This window comes from Microcaecilia unicolor, chromosome 7 (assembly GCF_901765095.1).
Source record: "Microcaecilia unicolor chromosome 7, aMicUni1.1, whole genome shotgun sequence".
Classification (NCBI taxonomy): domain Eukaryota; kingdom Metazoa; phylum Chordata; class Amphibia; order Gymnophiona; family Siphonopidae; genus Microcaecilia; species Microcaecilia unicolor.
In genome coordinates, this window is record NC_044037.1 from 231,604,425 (window position 1) to 231,626,351 (window position 21,927).

At 42.6% G+C, this 21,927-nt stretch overlaps 1 protein-coding gene across 1 annotated transcript in view; it reads left to right on the forward strand.

Moving 5' to 3' along the window:
- Positions 1–21,927, forward strand: part of LRP2 (LDL receptor related protein 2) — a 334,494-nt gene that overhangs the window by 141,403 nt on the left and 171,164 nt on the right. Inside the window, exons 29-35 of the mRNA XM_030210857.1 lie at positions 2,579–2,688; positions 7,737–7,914; positions 8,357–8,443; positions 12,517–12,730; positions 15,496–15,735; positions 18,010–18,198; positions 20,021–20,941. Coding sequence (XP_030066717.1) covers positions 2,579–2,688; positions 7,737–7,914; positions 8,357–8,443; positions 12,517–12,730; positions 15,496–15,735; positions 18,010–18,198; positions 20,021–20,941 — 1,939 coding nt within the window. The remainder of the gene's footprint in view (positions 1–2,578; positions 2,689–7,736; positions 7,915–8,356; positions 8,444–12,516; positions 12,731–15,495; positions 15,736–18,009; positions 18,199–20,020; positions 20,942–21,927) is intronic.

Consider the following 21,927-nt stretch of genomic DNA (forward strand, 5'->3'; position numbering starts at 1 on the left):
AGGCCTTTTTCCTGCTAAACATTAAACTGTATTTTATGCAGTTTTGATGATTGTCATTTTGTGGCAGCGGATTTTTTGTATGTTTAGTAGCGATTCTAGCCTATTTGCACCCGAGGGATACATTTTTTAGTCCATTTAAAAAAAGGCCTTTTTACTCGCTGTGGTAAAAAATGGCTCAGCGTGTGCCAACTTTACGTGCCCAAACTAGCGCAGGTCACTTTTTACTGCAGTTTAAAAAAAGGGCCCCTTTGTGAAATGCTGCCTCTGTCCTGAGAAACCGAAATGATAGAAATCTGTAGTAGCAGCAATTTATGTTGGACTAATATAGGACTTCTTTGATCTCCCCTCTTCTTGGCCCATATGCTTTCCCTCATTCTTCCCTCATCATTATTCATACACAAGGCAATTCTATAACCTAGACACCCACATTTACATGCACGGCACCCCCTCCGAATTCTATGTATGGTGCCCAAAATTGGGTGCCGATATGTGGGCACCAATTCAAGAAGTGCGCCCAACTAAATTGGCTAAGGAGCCAATTAGTGCCAATAATTGGGTGCTAATTGGCACTTACTGGCACCAATTTGAATTTGACGCACATCTTGCTACGCACGATTCTATTACAATGTGTCCCGAAATTCCAGTGTGCCCAACCGAAAAGGAGGCGTAGCCATAGGAGGTGCATGGGTGGGTCTGGGGCATTCCTAAAATTTGCATGCAGTGTTCTAGAATACCAGTAGTTTGTGCTCAAATTGGGCTCCGGAAATTATATCTGGTTTCAGCACTTATATTTGGGTGCTGAAATCAGCGTTCAATGCTATTCTATAATGGGCGCTCAACTCTGAGTGCTGATTTTTGTGCACCATATACTAAATCTAACCCCATGTACGTAAATGAATACTAGCAATTATCCACCTGTGTGCGCACATACCTGTGTAAGAGCTAGCAGAGCACCTAAGTGCTATTCTGCAAATCCCTGCCTCAGTGGCATAGCCATGGGTGGGCCTGGGCCCACCCACTTTGGACTCAGGTCCACCCAAAATTCTAGTGCCCTTCGTATAGCTGGTGGGTATCCCCAAGACCCACAAGCTGCAGAGGTCATCCAGAGGCACTCACTCAGTTCTTCATTGGCATCCTTAGCAGTGGCGTAGCCAGACCTATCATTTTGGGTGATCCCACAATTAAGATGGGTGGGCCTTCCAAAACTCCCCTCCCTTTGTCCCGCATCTCTCTACTTCTCCTGTGACCCCAGATCTGAGTGTACCAGTCCTTAGAGGGGCACTTTCAATTCACAGGTCAAATAAATAACCTTTATTTTGGTTCATTAATCCTTAGGGACTGATAGACGGAAGAGGGAGGAAGTTGACTTTTATAGGGTAATTTTAGAAAAGGATGTCTAAATCTGCAGTGATGGGGGTTTTTGCTTTTGTTGATTTTTAAACTAATCCTCCAATATTCAAAACCATTTAACCAGCCAGGAATGGCTCCTGGCCGGTTACATAGCTTTTAAGCACCTAACCGCGGATAATCAGCAGGAGATAACTGGCTATCTCCCACTGAATATCACAGTGGATGTGGCAATCATTTATTTAAACATTTCTTAAGTCTGAGAGTCCACTTTGGAACCAGAGACAAAGGGACTTTATCTGGATACTTATTCAGGTACCAGTCTGAATGTTGCTGATTCCTGGATATGTTCTGGCAGCCACATTTTACCCAGATATTCAGCTCTGGTATCCGAGTATAAAAAAGTTGCAGTGGCTGGCATAAAAAAAACAAAACAATGCTGACCACCACAAGCTAAATATTGACTTGTACACTCTGTTTCCTCTTTCCTCTTTTTTGATAGCAGCTAGCCAGTGCAGCTGTTCTGCTACACTAGATGCCTCACATTCTCCCTATTGCGACTGCCATCAGTTGTTAGCAGATAATTAAACAATGGAATTTGCTGGAATAAAATGTAGTAGATAGTAATATAGATGAGTTTAAGAAGAAAAGTTTGGATTAGTTTTTAGAAGACAGATAGCCTTAAGTATCTCCAACTCGCACTTCTGGGAGTGAGCAGCAAGGAATGGAATCTGATGGGTATTTCCTGGTAATCCAGACTGGTTGTTGTTAGTGACTGGTTGCTGGACTCCTTGGCCTATTGATCTGACACACACAGCATGTCACTTCTTAAGTTTTTATGTTACTGAGCAGACTGGGTGAGCCAAGCAGTCATTTTCTGATGACTCCAACTATAAGGCCTAGTGGTTAGGGTGGTGGACTTTGGTCCTGGGGAACTGAGTTCAATTCCCAGCACAGGCAGCTCCTTGTGACTCTGGGCAAGTCACTTAACCCTCCATCGCCTGCTGCATTGAGCCTGCCATGAGTGGGAAAGTGTGGGGTACAAATGTAACAAAAATAATAAGGAAGAATTACAGTAACTTGGCAAAACAGTTACTTTTCAGACTAACCAGTTATGATGCAGAGCATATATGTTACATGGGTTTTAATAAACTGTGAAACATAAAGGAGAAGCGACTGTTTACTACAGATGATGAGTTATTTTTGTTGTTATTTTTATTCTGTATTATAGGTAATAAAGATCCACGGAGAAATAAAATACAGAAAAACTCTAATTACCAATAATGGTAATTCGGTAGGTGCTGGATTGCCTATCGGTATAGCTGTTGATCCTGCTAGAGGGTATGTTTCTTAAACTGTTTCATGTTTTTAACATCCTGTCTTGGTTAGGTCAATTTTTATAGTCCATGAGGAACTTGCAGGGCCCACATGCTGATTTTCAAAGGGAAACTTCCTAATGAAATCCCATTGGTTGCTTGGTCCAGTGGAGATTCTTTATCCCATGCACTTTGCTGGAGCAGAGCAGGCAGGGTAAGGAATTCACTGGGACTTCAAAATAAAATCCCCAAACCTTGCCCCCAGCACTACCCATTTTCCAGGCAGAAAGCAGGGAAATTTTCAAAGAGCGTTTCTTCTACAGATATGCATCTGCTAACCACTGAAACCTCTTTGAAAACTGCTCACTCAAGGTACAGTATGCAAGATAGGATTTCCTGTATTGTGCACAACACTATCTCCCTAATTTAATTCTATTCCTGAGTTCCACCTAAAGGGATTGTCTGTTTTATTTGATTTAGTTTTTTTGAATAACAAAATTTCAGGAGAGTAAAATAAAATATATTTCTTGAATCCTGAATTTCAGCTTGTACGTGAAGGTAGAGGAAAAAATTACTGTAAACAGAAACTTTCCCTAAATGTTCACATTTTGATATTCTATCATCTTTGCTTTCAATATTTTTTTTTATTTGCTAAATTTCTCAGCCATTGCAATGGTAAAATATTTGGCAGCCTGACCTCTACAGTTAGTACCACAAAACTACAGCTAGGAAGTAAAGAGTCATTTTGACTATGAGAACCACAGGAACATAGGGGATTTCTCTTGCCTGTTCAGTACCCAATGGGGGCAGAGGGGGGGGGGGGGGGTTCTGACATTGACAAGGGATTAAGGGTGTAGTATTTTTAACTTACCACCAGCATGGTCCTTTCAAAGATAGCAGACCTCCATCTTATTTCTATGGTTAGGAGTGCACCATATTCTCAGTTGCAGCAATACACATATATACACACACACACAATTTCCATAGGATTCATTATCAGGTTAATGAATACTGCTACTACTACTACTACTACTACTATTTAACATTTCTAGAGCGCTACAAAGTGTACGCAGCGCTGTACAAACACAGAAGAAAGACAGTCCCTGCTCAAAGAGCTTACAATCTAATAGACAAAAAGTAAAGCATTTAAATTTAAAATATTTAAGCAGTCAAGCACAAGAGAACAGTCACAGAAGGACAGAAGATGTTGAAGGGTGGTCAGTGTGATTAGGTGTAACTCTGGTTGGAGTAGTGGGAGAAGGTGATAGAAGAATAGAAATGGGTGAGGTAAAGTAATGAGTGGGTTGATAGGGAGGTTATATAAGACATACTGCTATAAAATTTTACATGGTGAAACAGCAGAACAATGCAAATGCAACAATTTATGCAGCTTAATAAATAGGGCCCATCATTTAATTGTGAAAATATTAATAACCAGCCTAAATTACTCTGTTTTACCAGAGGTTTCAAGTAGTCAAAACTAAATTATTAGACAATGACCAGGACTGGCTTACCCGTTAGATGACCTAAGCAATCAGTTAGGACAGCAGCTTCTTGAGGAGGAGGGGGCGTGGCAATGAGTAGCCACATTCAAGACTAAACAGTTCTTCCTGACAGCCACCCAAACATGAAGAATCATCTGCATGCACTTTTACTTGCAAGGAGGGTGAGCAATTTTCAGATAACTCATTTGCCTGAATAAATGGCTTTTGAAAATTTCCTCATTATGTAAATATATACAAAATGAAATATGATGTCCTTTTTTGAATAAGTTTGTTCCGGGAAGGATGATGTTGGGGTAGTCATGATTGTTGAGCTTAATTATTGAATTCTCAGTGGGGGGAAGGGTTAAGGCCTTGACAATATACTATGGGGGACAAAGCTGAAGGTTTGTTAAGGGAACCTAACACTCTAGCACCCATGGCCAGATTAACAGTATATTGGGCCCAAGGCAGACATACATTTTTGCACCCACCATATTATGGTCCCCTATTCATTTCATTTTTCATCCCTTGAGTCATTTACTTTCCTGTCCCCCCTCCCCTAGTCTTCATGTATGTCCTTACTCCCACATTTGACCTCTTCAGAAGTAGCATGGAAAAGTGCAGAGCCCAGTTGTGCATGTGGCAGCGATAAACTGTGCACTGTGGCGCCCTGGTATACTGCTGCAAACTCACAAGAGAACCTCTCTCCAAAATTGAGGGTGGCTGACTGGCTGGAGGGGATGCCCAAGCTCCACCAGCTGAAGAGGTCCCCTGCTCGAGGTCTGAGTTCCATGCTACCTGAGCAGCAAGGAAATTAGCAGCATGCTTCAGCCGCTGATGCCATCACTTTCGTGCATTCTCATTTCATGTTGATCTGAGCATGAGCAGGAGTGCTGGCATCAGTGGCTGAAACATGCCGCCAATTTGCTCTTTGCTCAGGGCTCAGGCAGCAGTCCTCTTTAGCTGATTAATAAAGTTAAAGTGTGGGAACCACTGGCTGAATGATTAAGAGAGCTGTCAATTCTAGGAGGGAGATGTTAGGCCAGTCCTAAATTTTGACCACCCTATCCTGGTGCATTATGGAACCTGCAGTGCTGATTTCAGGGGTTAGAATCAGGGACTACAAATGGTATACCAAACCAAGTTGTAAATTCAAAAACAGGAAAAACCCAAAAGTTTTGTAGATGGAACTAAATAACTTGGCAGCTCTGGAGCAGTGAGCTGAGAACCAGGGAAGTTGGGCAAGTTATTTTCATTCTCCATTACCAGTGGTACAAACCAGAGATGCCATGGTTGAACTTCCCCAAAGAGTAAGATATATGGACAATGTTTCCAAGGTATTTATTTACAAAGTTATTGAAGTGAAAAAAGCTTCATAAATGGAAGATGCAAAAAATAATTAGATTTAGCTTTCTTTGATGCTTCTAAAAGGATATAGACATTGTAGAGACAGTATTAGGACAGCTTTCAAAATAATTTGCCCAGGTAACTTAAGTTAGCTGGGTAAATTATTTGGGCTGTAAACTTTCCTTCACTTAGTATGTGCACAGGTTCATTTGCACCAGTTGACTTCTCTACTCCAACCCACATTTTCAAAGGGAGACTGTCCCAACCAGAGATACAGAAACACACACATGTGCATGCACTCTCACTCTTCAAATACATGTATTGCTTGTAACTCCAAGGAGGTTTGATGACCAGAGATGGCATGATCCTATCTCAGCCATTTTATGGGCTGAAGCCAGTGGGCGGAGCTTGCCACCATATTATTTTGTCCAAAGCAATAGCAACTGCTATTGAAAATAATAGCAAACTTGTGAGGTTTTATTAAACTGCTTGGTTAGGAGGGGTTCGTGCAGGGGGTGGGAATGTAAGGGGAGTTTCTGAGGGGTCTGTGAGAGAAGGGAGGGTTATATTCACACATAGGACATCACTGGATAACATAGAACTATTCTTTAGGTGACTACTTAAGGGGAATTGTTCTGCCATTCTCTTTTATTATTCAAGTTGCAGACAGAAAAGCTATTTAAATGAACGTGAAATGTTTTCATCAGTGCTCCAGAACTTGCTTTGTTATTTGCAGGGCTGTATTGTGGATTTCAGTGCTGCGCTATATGCTCTGGTGAAACTGCTACAGCTCATCCAGAAAAGCCAGTCTTTTCCTCCACTGGTCGGGTGACTTTTTCCTGTCGAATTTGCCATTATTAAAAAAAAAAAAATCCCCAAATAATAATAAATTAATTAACCCCCCCCCCCCCCCCCCACTCATTCACTTCATAAGACAGATTCCAAGGCTCCTATACTCCACCAGCACTCAGTCATGGGCCAGAAGCTGAGTGGACTAAAAAAAAAAAAAGTTAAAAGAATTAGAAAGATGGGTGACAATAACAACTTTGTACACACACACACATGATGAGAGAGGAGAGCCAGCCTTTGGTAATTCCTTTCCTAAGCTTTCAGCGCAGGGAACAGAAAAGCTGATTTTTCCACCTGCTAGTGAGCCCGAACATAGGTCTGCTTGTCCGAATGAATGGTTTGGGTTGGTAAGGTGTTGGTCTGTCCAAAAATCAAAAACACAACACACACAATTTCTGGAGCAGCCTTTTTTTTCCTTTCTTTTTTGACAGTGTATTCTACTGATGCCTCGGCCCCCGTGCAATCACTGTACTATGGTGGTGGGATTCACTTCTCTCTCACACACACACACATAGACTCTAACTGATGAAAGGGCAGTGTGCTTTTTCGAGCAAAAAAGGTGCCGGTACTCAAATGCTTGGCCACCTTTCTAGGGTGATCACTGAGAGACCCACCCCATAATAGCCAGGCCCTCTGCAACCAGTCACAGAATCTATGACAAGGTAGAATTGGTATGTAGAACCTGAGCTCTTCCATTAAAACTTGGGAACCATGGGTCAATTTTAACAGACAATGAAAAAGGTGCCGGTACTCAGTACCCCCAAGTACCCTCTCAAAAAAAGCCCTGTGAAAGGGTATTCTGTTTTGATACTTCTTGTATGTACATTCATATGCTGCACAAGCCAACATGTTTCTAACTATAACTGAGATAAAATAACAATGAACAACAACAATGTGGATGCAGCAGCTGCTAGTTTGTTTTGGACAAACCAAGATGGCGGCTTCTGGGGGAGCCGGCTTCAACTTTTTGATATCATTCTGTCTCATCAAACTCACCCTCTCCTTCCTGTAACTAAAGCAGCCTTCCCACTGACTGGATCCTACCACACCATCAGAATGGGGCAGGACTGGAGAGTTATAGAGGGTTAAACTCTGAAAAATACCTAGACACTTTAGTCAACCTTATGGTTTTGAGATGGATAATTTACAAATCTGTAGAATTTTGAAAATAATCTAGTTAGCTATCCTAGCCTCCTGAGTACTAAACATATCTCACAGGGTCCCCCCCTAAGCTTAATGGTCCATAGTTTATGCCTTAATCTGACCCTGCTTGCATTCGTCCAGACAAGTTTTTTCTTTTTTTTCTCTCAAGGCACACTTGCTCATGGCTTAATATAATGTAAAAGTAGCCAGGATATTATTAACTCTTTCTGATCTCTAACTTTTGTTTCAGGAAAATGTACTGGACAGACCAAGGCACCGAAAGTGGGATCCCAGCAAAGATTGCCAGTGCAGACATGGATGGATCTAATGCAGTTGTGCTGGTCACCGGTAACCTTGATCACATTGAGTTCATAACCATTGACATCAACGATCAGAAACTGTACTGGGCTGTGACAGGCTCTGGAATGGTAGGAACATTACTTTCTATGTATATCATGATTCGTAAGTCTGTGTGCCACATCTCACCATGCGTAAACTTCCCTCTGCCGCATCCCGCCCTGTGTAAACAGGAAGTTGCATCACAGTAGGGATAGGGCAGGGGTGACAGGTTTTTCTCCTTCAAGCTTAGTGCCCACACATCCAACCTATTGGACTGCCCAAAAATTGACTTCAGGCTACGCCACTGTAATAGAGCAAGATGTACCTTGCACTAACACATTCCTTCCCCCTCAAAATGTTACAAGATGCCATGGTGTGTCTGCAGATATCATTCATGGGTAAACAGCATAGAAATACCCCCTGACATAGCCATCCTTGTAGCAGTGACATGTTGCAGAGGGAATAGCTCTTTGTGTGCCAAATATATCCTACAGTTTCAAAACTACCCCTGCACCCTTGCTACTTTTACAGGGATGGCCTCACAGTCCAACACCATCAGTAGCTATAGATGAACATCCTTATTCTCAGAGTCTCCCCTCTCCCCCAAGAGGGATGCAGGTACGTGTAGCCTGGGGAGCGTATTACACGACTTCCAGGATATGCAATGCACTGGAAATTAGATAGTCCTAAACACATCTGACACATCAGGCAGGACACAGAAAACCATTATTCCAGAAAAGGCAGTAACCAGGGCTGCAGATACCAGGGGTCTGCAGTAGCCTGCTGGCATCGAAGCCAACATGTAGGTGCATTCAGCCAAACATTGTGAAAGATCCATCAGTGTTTAATGTCACATGATTAACAAAGTGATGTCATTAAAGCCAGTCTACCCAATATTTAGCTCTATTTAACCGGCCAGGAGTGGCTCCTGGCCGGTTAAATAGCACTTAAACGGCTATCTCCCACTGAATATTCACGGTCAGCACATAGGGGGAGATTCTATATATGGTGCCTAAAAAATAGGCGCAGAAATCAGTGCCAACTAAGCATATTCTATAAGCGGCATCTAGAGTTAGGCGCAGTATATAGAATACGCTTAGTTTGTATCCTAGCGCCTAAAACTACGCGCATCCATTTACACCAATGAAAACATGGTGCAAATTCTGGCACATATATTTAGGCACACTGGGCTATATTATATAATTACTCATGTAAATTTCAGAATACCCATGAAACGCCACTTTCCCTGCCCATTACAATGCCCCTTTTTGCCTGCAAGCATTAGAAGTTAGGCACACTGCAGTACTGAATGCGCTTAGTGAGTTGTGCACGTAAATTTTAACTAGTGCCAATTAGTGCTCATTATTGCTTGTTAAGAGCTGTTATCAACTCTGATTAGCATGTTAAGACAAGTAAGTTATGTGCGTTGTTATAGAATATGCTTAGATTTTGGTGGATACCTCTAGGTGCACTCTATAGAATCCAGGGGATAGCAGCTAACCATCTATATCACATGACATAACCAGCTAGCCATGAATATTCAATGCTGGCCATCTAAATAGCAGGCTTATCTTTGGCTGCTATGAACTTATCCAGCCAGTGGTGAATATTGACTTAGCTGGCTAAGTTTATAGCAGCCAAAACTAAACTGGATATTTAATACCGGTCACTGGCATTGAATATCCGGGCTCACCGCCAACCGCGGGAATTAGCCAGGCTGCCTCCTGTGGTCTGAATATTGGTCCCAGTGTGTCCAATGTTGCATTTTAACAGTAATTTTGTTTATTTTAAGTATTTAGCACACTCTACCGATTATGCCCAGAACGCTACATCATCACTTTCACAGTTTAATACTATGGCTTTGTATATTACCCCTGAGCGAATGGTGTTTCCAGAGTTTCATGGCTCTGCATGGTATGCAGAGCTGGTGGAAGAGATGTCACTCTGACTCAGTAGCTCCAGTACCAATGACAGCCCATCCAGTAGCTCTAAATGCTGTGCCAGTCCTGTGGTGCCTGGGGTGGAAGGTGGCAAGGGTGTATGGGTTAAAGGCCACGAAAGGGGTTTAGGTAGGAAATCGGGTGCAGGGGAACTATGTGGCAGATATTAGAGGGAGGGGGAACTGTGTTTGAGGATGGTTTGGGGGGGAGGGAGCTGTGTGGAGGAATGAGTTTATGGGAGGGGCCTGTGTGTGGGGATGGGTTTAAAGGATGGGAGGCTATGAAAGCTATGAAGTACTATTAAATTATGAAATTAACCTTGATCACATATTGCTATTGTTATGAATAAGACATGAAGTATTCCTGCATTATGACTTGTGTCCTGAGATGTGTGAGGATCTACTTGTTTCTTCTGAAAAGCACATGATACAAAATATGTATCACAGTAGCAGAACAGATGACAGCAGAAAAAGAACAGTCAGCCTATACTATCAGACTGGATATTCCTGTCCACATTACCATGGACACATTTTCGATAACAGGCCTATCTTTAACTACTACTAACTTAACCTAGTGTTGAATATTGGCTTAGCCAATCAAATTGCCACAGCCAAAACTGAAACCAGATACTCAATGCCGTTGCTGGATACAGCCAGGTATTGAATATCCAGGGTCAGTGCCGGCGGCAGCAGCTAACTGCAGTGGTGTAGGAAGGGGGGGGGGCGGTCCGCCCCGGGTGTACGCTGCTGGGGAGGGGGTGGTGTCGGCTCCGCTGGTTCCCTGCTCTCTCTGCCCCAGAACCGACGCAGCTCCCAGCGACATGCACTCGGGGCGGAGTGGCCCTCCCACCCGTCCCCTTTCCTATGCCAGTGGTAAGAATGTGCTCCAGGGGGGTGCGCGCTCCGAGGGAGGGGGGTGCGCCGTGCTGCACCCGGGGGGGGGGGGGGTGCGCAGCCGGGTGTCAGCCGCCCTCGCTACGGCACTGGCTAACTGTGCTGCCTCCTACCGGCTGAATATTTGGAGGACTGTGTATACTTTTTGAACATACATGCAGAGGCCTGCCTATTAAAGTGCAATACGTTTTTGCACTTACCACATATTAGTCGCAAACTTATCCTGACTATAAATGATTGGGATGTGGCAAGCATTTACCCTGCATAGGCATACATTTACAGGGGAATTCTATAAATTAGGATCCCATTTTAGGGCATTCTTAGTGCCCTAGAAAAAACTGCAGTGCCATATTCTGGGCTACCTCATCGGGCCCTTTTGCCAGGGAGCTAATTTGCCAAGGGCTATATTGTGGGCAGGCTGTTTTGACAGTGGCTGTTATGTCGGGAGCTTTTATGTTTGGAGCTTTTTTGTCGGGGTCATTTTGACTGGGTACCCCAATTCTATAACGGCTTAAGGGCATGCCTTAGATGTTATCTCATATTAGCATAAAGCTGCATTGATGTGCCTACTTGCATTCCACTGATAGTATTCTATAAGTTGTGCATGCTCCACCCACATTTATGTCCAAGAAACAAGTAGGCAGGTGACTTACAATATGCAGCATGAAATAAAAAAAAGAAGCAGATCGCCACAAGACTTTCATAAAAAGTCCAATTTATTCATCACTAAAATCATAAATAGATAAATAATGAAAAGCTTGACACAGCTATGTGTCGACCTCACAAAGGGCTGAGTCAGGAGCAGTCAAGAAAATTTTCAGCTACTGGGCTTAAAACAGTTTCTCTCTTAAAAAGCAGCAGCAACAGCAGCACTACATATTTGTGGTTTTAGTGGTGAATAAATTAGACTTTTTATGAAAGTCTTGTGGCAATTTGCTTCTTTTGTTATTCCGCTCAAATGTATGCCCCTCTGCTGGTTGCTCACTAAGCGATTTAGGTGCACTTTTTCTAGAGTACTGCCATGTACTTATATGCATGACTGTCAATTATTGGCACCAATCATGCAAGTATGCACTACTATTCTATAAACCAGACGCAGTATTGGTGCTCAAATTAAGATGTCATCTTATAGAATTGCATTTTTACTGCACAGTAAATATATTGTTAGATAGTCTAGTTTAATTTAGTTTTTTCAAGTCTTGCTATTCCATCCTTCATACAATCAGAGCAGTTTACAGTCACTAAAAACAAAATACCATACATTTTAAAAGAAAGGAATTAGGATCTCCAACTCAAACAGGAAAGAGAAAATGAAAAGTAAAGAAAGAAAGACTAGTAAGTCAAGCTGAGGCACACATAGCAGCTCAAACATACCGGCCAGTACTTCACAACTCCAGGCCAGAAAGTAGGGTAAGTGCATCTGGTGATACATTTACTGCAGCCCATAGCGATACAACAGTTAAACCTAGCTCATTCTCTCCATAGCTCCACCCCACACCCACATCCTCCTAATCATCCTCTCCATAAGCCCCCCCCATGCCCTCAATCTCCCCAATTATCTTCTCCATACTCCCCCACTATCCCAGTACCCCTGATGATCCTTTCTATACACCCCCAGCCCTGATTACCTGATCATCCTCACCATGTCCCACACCACCTCCGATCCCCATACCCGCTGCTGAATATCGACCCCTTAATTTCCTGCAAATTCAAAAGGCAAAATTCCACAAAAATAAAAACATACAAAAAATCCTAAGTGTACTTAAGGCACCATAGGGCTTTGACATAGTTCTGAGATATTAAGGTTTAATTGAAATGTTATGCAATGATCCTAATGAATTTACAACTATTCTCACAGATTGAAAGAGCAAATTTGGATGGAAGCAATCGTGTGACTATTGTTAACCACCTGTCTCACCCCATGGGAATTGCTGTACATAACAACTTCCTGTATTACACTGATCGAGACTATGAGGTCATTGAGAGAGTTGACAAAACAACTGGAGCAAATAAAGTAGTAATAAGAGACAATATTCCAGGACTGAAGTGCCTGCGTGTGCACTACAGAGATAGTAAGTAAATTTTGTTGTAGGTTCAAGTACAATTTTCATAACAAAAATCAAAGTTCTATGACTGCTATACAGTTGCTTTAGAGCTACAATTTCAAAGTATGTAGTTGTGGTTCTATTTTTGGGTCAATTTATAAACTATGCATGGGGCTGGAAGTCCCATGGGTATGTTGTATCTTCAAGACTGCAAGCCTTTTCCAAATGGAAACCCAGCAGGTTTTCCTTTTTGAAAATGCCAGTGGCCACAGACTTCACTTACCATGCATCCATAAAAGCAAAGAAACACAGAAAATGACAGCAAGTAAAGACCATATGATCTTTTAAGTCTGCTCATCCATACCAATTACTAAGTTCTACTGTATAATCCTTTTCTCTCCCTCGGAGATCCTCTGTGGTTGTCCTATACGTCTTGAATTCAGACACCACCTTTGCTAGAGGCTTCTCTACATAGTCATCACCCATTCCATAAAGAAATATTTCCTTTCGTAGCACCTCCTTGAGGGCATTCTGGGGCCCAACCTAGCTGGATTCTCCCATGGGCAGTCTCTGTCAGTTGCTTGGTACCTCCAGCTATTTGAGTTTCTGTCAGGTATTTGGATACTGAGCTAGATGGACCATTGGTCTTCTCCAGTATGGCTATTCTTATGTTCTTACCTGGGTAAGAAGATAGCAGGTGAGATTGCCCTTTTCTCCCTCCAGGAAAAATCTTAGACACTGCTGTGAACAGGGCAGGCTAATAAATTAAGCAGGTTTTATTAAACTATTTACATTGTCCTCTATATACACTGTCTTATGCACCTAAGAAATGAGGATTTCTTATCACATCAATTCAGTTACCATAAACAAACATCAACAAATTTCTTGGTACTTAATTCAGTACTTATGCACTTAAACCAAAAGCATTAGACTATACCTCAGATCAGTGGCGTACCAAGGGGGGGGGGGGGCGGTCCGCCCCGGGTGCATGCCACTGGGGGGGGGGGGGGGTGCCGCGCGCCAGTCGGCTCTTCATTTCCATGCTCCCTCTGCCCCGGAACAGGAAGTAATCTGTTCCAGGGCAGAGGGAGCATGAAAGGTGGTGTCTGAATTCAAGAAGTATAGGACAACCACAAAGGATCTCCGAGGGAGAGGAAAGGATTATACAGTAGAACTTAGTAATTGGTATGGATGAGCAGAAGTAACCTGTTCCGGGGCAGAGGGAGCATGAAAACGAAGAGCTGACAGGCACGCGGCACCCCCCCCCCCCAGCGCGGCGTGCACCCGGGGGGTTCTTTCGCCGGGGGGGGGGGGGTTGCACTGTTCCGGGGGGCGGGGGCGCATTGGCGATCCGCCCCGGGTGTCAGCGCCCCTAGGAACGCCACTGCCTCAGATCTTTAGAACCAGTAACTTATAGTCTTTCACACCTTTCAACCCCTTTCAGTCTTCCTTGCCAAAGTAATAGATGTAAGCTCCTCTCAGCTTCTCAGCTAAGTTAGTATGTAGGCATGGCTGTATTGTCTAGGTACTTCCTCTCCTTTCCTTGTAAGTCCACCCTCTCCCAGTCCCCTCAGATCTCACCCCTCTGCTGGAGGCTTCTTGGGCTGGACTTCCAGGCTGGCTATGCCTGTCCCTGCGGTGGCTTCCTGGAAGCTTTCCCTGGGCTCTGAGGACAGGCTGTCCTCTCCAGAGCTATTCTCCTCCACTGGGATCCTAGTGCTAGCTACACCTAGGGAGCTTTCTCTGTTGCTGGGCCCCTAGTGCCAATCACATCCCAGAGCCTTGTCCCTCGCTGGTCCTCTCGCTGTAAGTACCCTGGTACTTTAATCCAAGGAGATGGGTGGTGGGTTTACACAGATAAATAGCTGTTTCCCCTTGTAAAAATCTTTGAAAATAGTCCTAGTGATATAGAATAGTGCCTCGGTCCTTGAGGGCCACAGTCCAGTCAGGTTTTCAGGATTTCCCCAATGAATATGCATGAGATTTGTTTGCATGCACTGCCTCCATTGTATGCAAATAGATCTCATGAATATTCATTGTGGACATTATGAAAACCCAACCTGGCGAGCTATGAGTTTGGACAGCCCTGATTTACACCAGCTGAACCCTGGTGTAAATCCCAGTGCCTAAATTAGACACGGATTCCCCTTATTCTATAACAGCGCTTGTAAATTGCAGGAATGCCCCGATCCACACATGATCCTTCCATGGCTGCACCCCATTTTGGAGCTGCACATAAAATTTACATGTGGATCCCAGCGCATACATTTAAATTGATTCCAATTAGCACCAATAATTATTAGGGTTCAATTATCAGTGCTAATTGGTTCATTATTCAATTAAATTGCATGCACTAATTGGGTGTGCAACCAAATTTGCACGGGCAGTTCTAAGCACCATATATAGAATTTGTGGGTTAGGGTGGAAATTATCAAGCTGCGTTAGGGCTTTAAATTTAGTTATTTGCCTCTTAATGCGACTTAAAGGGCCCTATTGCACCCTGACAAAATGTACCGTGGCGATATTTAAGTAATGAGATGCAAAACCTGACACATTGAGGGAAGCTCTGATCTATTTTCAGTTCCCAGTGTTTTACGATGGCACTGAAAGAATTAATCTGCCAATGTATAATCAAACTCTAATTTTAGTAGCAGCAGTTAATAGTTTTTAACATTGAGCACTGAGAATTAAATATAAATATCTCTTTATAATTCTGTTTCCTGTCTTCACATTAGCTGCACTTTCAGAAATGAGTCACAAATGACTTACACTCTTTTTCTTTTGTGCCGTAGATTCTGCTGGATCCTCAAATGGCTGTAGCAACAACATTGGCGCTTGTCAACATCTTTGCCTGCCGAAGCCTGGAGGTCAATTTTCATGTGCGTGTGCCACAGGCTTCCAACTAAACCAAGACAGACGAACGTGTGCTCCATATAACTCTTTTCTAATCGTCTCCATGCTATCTGCCATTAAAGGTTTCAGCTTAGAGACATCGGACCATTCTGAGGCTATGGTACCAGTGGCAGGACAAGGTAAGTGCAAGTGAAATTAAAAGAACCTTAGTCTTTCTTTTGCATTCAGTTTTTAAAACAATCCTATTATTCAGGGCTGTGGAGTCGGAGCTGGAGTCAGAGTTGGTAAAAATGTACCAGCTCCGATTCCAGCTTCAAAATAAAAACTTACAACATTATGATATATGGTAAATTTATCATTTTGTACTTATACATTTTTTTTGTCCAGGTTCTTTTTTCAGACTTCAAATGAATATATTTTGTGGTCTATTAGTCCTAGTTTTGTGCATAAACGATAGCTTGTGTTTCTGTAATTTACTATACATAATTAGAGTTGGAATCAGAGTTGGTCAGTAGAAAAATAGAGGAGTCGGAGTTGGAGTTGAAGGTTTGGTATACCAACTCCGTAGCCCTATTATTATTAACATTGGGCCCTATTTACTAAAGTGCGCTAGCATTTTTAGCGCATGCTAAATGCTAGAGTCACCCATATGTTCCTATGGGCAACTTAGCGTTTAACGCGTGATAATCATTAGCATGCATTAAAAACACTAGCGCTTAGCGCAGCTTGGTAAACAGGGTCCATTATGTCTTCGTGCATGGTGTGTCACAATGTTGACTGGTTTTAACTCCATTAATTCGGGTTCCACGCAAGGACCTGGGAATCAGAGAGATATCCATAGGCGGTCGGTGACTCAGCTGTTTGGAGAGGCTAAAGTGAGTAGGGCTAAGGTGAGGCTATGGGGCAGAGCTAGGGTGAATTATGTGGTGGAGTGCAATAGAGCAGGACAAGTTAAAACCTTTGGAGTGCGGGGGGGGGGGGGGGGGGCAATGCCTCTGTCAGCAGTAAAAGAACAGTGGGACACTTTTGAACACAGTAAGGAAGGAATCCTTCATTTTGTGAGTCTGTTGCAGCTGTATCAGCTGTCTCCCCAGTACCTTTGCACACTGAATATACTCCAGAAATTATGTGCCCCCCCCAAAAAAAATCAAAAGAATGCACCAACATAATTACACAGATTAATATTTGCACTATTCTAGAAATATATGGAAGTACTTAACACTTGCTTCCCCAGCCACCCTAGCTCTCTAGTCCAGCATCTTCCTGTTGGTCATGTGAACAAATACGTTCAACAACACTGTAACAGAAATCTTGTAGTTAATGGAAATTATAAAATGATTTGCCTGTCAGGAAGTTTATTTTTTGGGGGTGGGGTGGGGTGGGGTAGGCTGCTAAACGGCCACCTGGCTTCAGATCTACTGGCCTTTAGTTTATTGCTGAGGGGCCATTTTACTAAGCTGTGTAAGTGCCTATGCGCACCCAATGTGAGCCAATTCTGAGTTGCCGTCCAGCTACCTCATGGCCTTTGTGGTAATTTCATTTTTGGCATGCGTCTGCAACACGCGTCTGAAAAATATTTTTTTTCTGGCGCGCGTCAGCTACGTGTGTCAAGTGGCATTTGACGCGCATAGGTCATTACCGCCCGGTTACCGCATGAGACTTTACCTCTAAGTCAGTGGCTGGCAGTAAGGTCTCAGACCCAAAATGGCCACGCAGCAATTTTGATTTTGCTGCACGTCCATTTTTGGCAAACATTTTTAAAAAGGCCTTTTTTACAGATGCATGGAAAAATGGATCTGCGCGTGCCCAAAACCCGAGCCTACACTACTACAGGCCATTTTTCAACATACCTTAGTAAAAGGACCCCTGAGTTACCAAACATATTTGGAATGTTTTATATGTATTAGCTGTATCTAATACTTAGTGCAGCAGTCTGAGAACCAGGGAAGCCATCTTGGATAAGTCACTTAACCTTCCATTGCCTCAGGTACAAACAGATTGTAAGCCCTTCAGAGACAGGAAAATTACTACTGTACCTGAATGTAACAGCTACAACTGAAAGAGGCATGAGCTAAATCCAATTCCCAAATCCAGCACCATGCAGTAATACAAAACCCTACAACATCACTCAGGACCCTATAAAGTAATTCTACCATACCATAACAGTATTAACTTCCAGTGCTCACACAACAAGGGCCTTCCTCAGAAACAAAGACGAGGCCAAACACAAATTTTGGGCTGGTTTCCGTGCAAAAGTCGAAACTGAAACCAAATTTCTCTTCCTAAATGGCATTAATGTGTGCTAATCTGATAGCAACTGTAGCTATTGGTTGAAAATGTACTTCTTTGTTTTATAAGAGTTTCATTTAATTTGTTGAGAAAATCAGAACAAATTCATAGAGAACATGTTTATGTTTAAATTCATTAACTAAGCCCATTGCTAAACATTGCAGGTCGCAATGCACTTCATGTGGATGTTCACATGTCCTCTGGCTATATATACTGGTGTGACTTCAGCAGCACAGTGGCTATACAGAATAGGATCCGTAGAATTAAACCTGATGGATCCTCTTTTAGGACCATTATCAACAGCGGAATAGGGAGAAATGGAGTCAGAGGAATTGCTATTGACTGGGTAGCAGGTAGGTAAAACAATGCAAATGTAAGTAATAGCATGATATTAAGAGGGATGCTTTTAAAAAAAAAAGTCATTTGATCTATAGCAGGAATACTCAACCTAGTCCTTGGAACACATCTAACTCTGAACATGGAAGAAATAGATTTGCATGCACTACTTGCATTGTAGGCAAATCAATTTCATGCATATTCATTGTTCCAGAAAATCTGCTAGCTTTATTCTGAAGACTGGGCTCAGCACCACTGGTCTATAGCATCTGCATATGGATAAAGTATCAATCTCCTTTCTTTACCATTCTTCTCTTTGACATAATACCTCATGTCCCTTTATGGAAGAACAATAGATACCATTGGTTGAAAGGAACTGAATTGTTGTTTCCATGAATGGACATGTTGGACATTTGCTCCCCACTCAAGTCTGGTTTATAAAATTCTTATTTGCAAAAAATAGGGCAAAAATGTATTTTAAAATAAATCAAGCTCTAGGCATCTTTGGAGGTATTTGTTTTTGATAGGCACCCAGCAGCTCTGATCTGACTATTGGTCTTAATGAATTTTCTTTCCAGGAATACCAAATGCAGAAATGTAATAAAACTATTATACATTTCCATACACATGGATTTATTCACTGTACATCTCAGAGGCTAAAAGGTTACTTATCATGTTGGTATCAGTGGGTATAAGGGGGTAACTTATATTTTTCTTTTCTGTTTAGGTTTTGGCAGCTAAGTTAGGTCATCCATAGATTTAGCAGTTCATTCTAATATATCCCCAAATGAGACATCATCTCCCAAATTCTATAAGTGACACTTAAAATTGTGTGCACAATGGGTGCATGCCCAATTTGTGTGTGCAAATTAATAGGCAAATAGCACCAATAATTGGGCGCTAACAATCAATTATTGGTGCTAATTGACAACAGTTTGAATTCACGCATGCATCTTGCTAGGCGCTATTCTATAAAGATGTGCCTGCAAATTTTTTAGAGCACAACTGAAAAGGGGGCACGGCCATGGGAGGGGATGGGTGGGTCAGGGGCTTCACTTAAGATGCACATAGCATTACAGAATATAGGAGACCTCCTAATTTAGGTGTGAGAATATACTCCAGGTTTCAGTTGGTGTAAATTTTGGGTGTGGATCTCAGTGCTACGCACTATTCTGTAAATGGCGCTCAACTCGGAATATTGTTTTTAGAATAGGGCTCAGCACTCATTATTTTTTTTTTTGTTACATTTGTACCCCGCGCTTTCCCACTCATGGCAGGCTCAATGCGGCTTACATATTGTATACAGGTACTTATTTGTACCTGGGGCAATGGAGGGTTAAGTGACTTGCCCAGAGTCACAAGGAGCTGCCTGTGCCTGAAGTGGGAATTGAACCCAGTTCCTCAGTTCCCCAGGACCAAAGTCCACCACCCTAAACACTAGGCCACTCCTCCAGCCCCATGTGCATACCTTTCGTATAAGAGGAATTCCATATAACCATTTGATGAATGAACAACAAAATCCCTTTAACATGTATGCATCAGTTTTTAAAAGTTACAATATAAATATTTGTTGATAAGTTTAAGCTGGAACAAAAACTGCTGCCACATACTAAAGAAAAATGTTTTTATGTCTGAAAAAATATATAAATATGAAGCATACCTTTTGCAATACTTTTTTTTTCTGCATTTTGTTTTGATTAGACTCTTGCAGAACCTCATTAAAAATTGATTGAATTGGACTATTTTATAACCTCACAAGTGACTAACAATTGCTGCTGTTCTAGTAAAAAAAAAAATTACCTTGTGTGCCACCCTATGTTTATCTTTATTGTACCACAGGAAATCTCTACTTTACAAATGCTTTCGTGACTGAGACCTTCATTGAAGTTTTACGGTTAGACACTTCTTATCGTCGTGTTCTGTTGAAAACTACACTGGACATGCCACGACATATTGTAGTAGATCCAAAGAGCAGATACATCTTCTGGGCGGACTATGGGCAAAATCCAAAGATTGAACGTTCATTCCTTGATTGCACCAATAGAACTCTTCTGGTATCTGAGGGTATTATCACACCTCGTGGCTTGGCAGTGGATCATAGCAATGGCTATGTTTACTGGGTTGATGATTCTTTAGACATGATAGCAAGAATTCGACCCGAAGGTGGTGATACTGAAATTGTGCGTGTTGGGAGTCGCTATCCCACACCATATGGCATTACTGTTTTTGAAAATACAATCATCTGGGTGGATAGGAACCTTAAAAAGATTTTTCAAGCTAGTAAAGAGCCAGGAAATACAGAGCAACCAGCAGTTATAAGAGACAACATTAACATGCTGAGAGATGTTACCATATATGACAGTCGTTTTCAACCTCAGTCACCTCAAGAGGTCAACAATAACCCTTGCTTGCAGAACAATGGAGGATGTTCCCAGCTGTGCTTTGCTTTGCCTGGAGTGCAGACACCAAAGTGTGGGTGTGCCTACGGGGCAATAGGAAGTGATGGGATGAGCTGTGCAATTTCAACTGAAGATTATCTGATATTTGCCCTTGAAGGCTCACTTCGTAGTTTATATCTGGACCTGGAAAATCACGCTTCACCATTTCGCACAGTAAACGTGCTTAGAACTGCAGTGGCTCTAGACTTCGACAGTGTGGACAACAGGATATATTATACACAAAATTCCGGAGCAGGACGCAGCAGAATCAGTTACATCAGCCTTAATTCACTTAGTGATGGACCCACCACAGTTGCATCAGGTACAATATGGGGTTTGGAAATGCTGTGCAAACACTGTTTATTACCCACCAGTGTAATATGCTTGTTTCTCTGAAGACATGACAGATCACTAGTCATACGCATGGATCAAATGACTACATGTGATATTGAGCAGAATGAACTTTTTAGAATTTTCTGGTACAGACTAAGGGGCCCTTTGCTATAGTGTTTAGGCTGCTAATGTGCAGTTTAGCATGCAGCAGCAACTAATGTTCAAATGCAGTAACTATTTTTTGAGGTATTTTTAAGGTTACTGCACTCTAAGTCATGCATTAAGGGCATTCTGTTTTAGGGAGCGTAATTAGGTGGGACACAGGCAGAGAATGGGCATAGAGAACATACAGCAATGACTTAATGCTCTAAGGGGTCCTTTTACTAAGCTGTGGGAAAAAGTCCCTGCTACCATAGCGGCGTGGGCTGTTTTTCCCGCACACCAGGGCCCTTTTTACCGCAGTGGGTAAAATACCCCCCCCCCCAAAATGACCACACGGTAAGATAACTCTTACGGGGTGGCCATGCAGCGGGAAGCATTTACTGTCGCCCATTGAAGTGGCGGTAAGGGCCCCAGCAGTAACTGAGGGTAACTGGGCAGCATGTGACAATGCCCAATTACCACCAGGTTAGCACTGCACTATAAAAAATTTCCTGGAGTGCCAGAAATGGCGCACAATCGAGCTGACACATTGGGCCGGCAATATTTCTGGCATAGGGTGTGGTAAGCCCGAATTGGGCTTACCGCTGCTTTGTAAAAGGCCCCCTAAGTGCTTCCGCTCTTATGGCAGCCTGATTGCTGTGCTGTAATGCAAATGTTAATGCACGACCTGAAATGGAAAATGGAGGGCACCCCCCCCCCCCCCAATATTTCCTGCATTAGATTTGCATTAACGTTCCTCATTAAGCCATGGTAGCTACAAACTCTAACACAAAAAGAGCCCCCAAGTGTTTACTGCTCATGTGTGTGACTTTT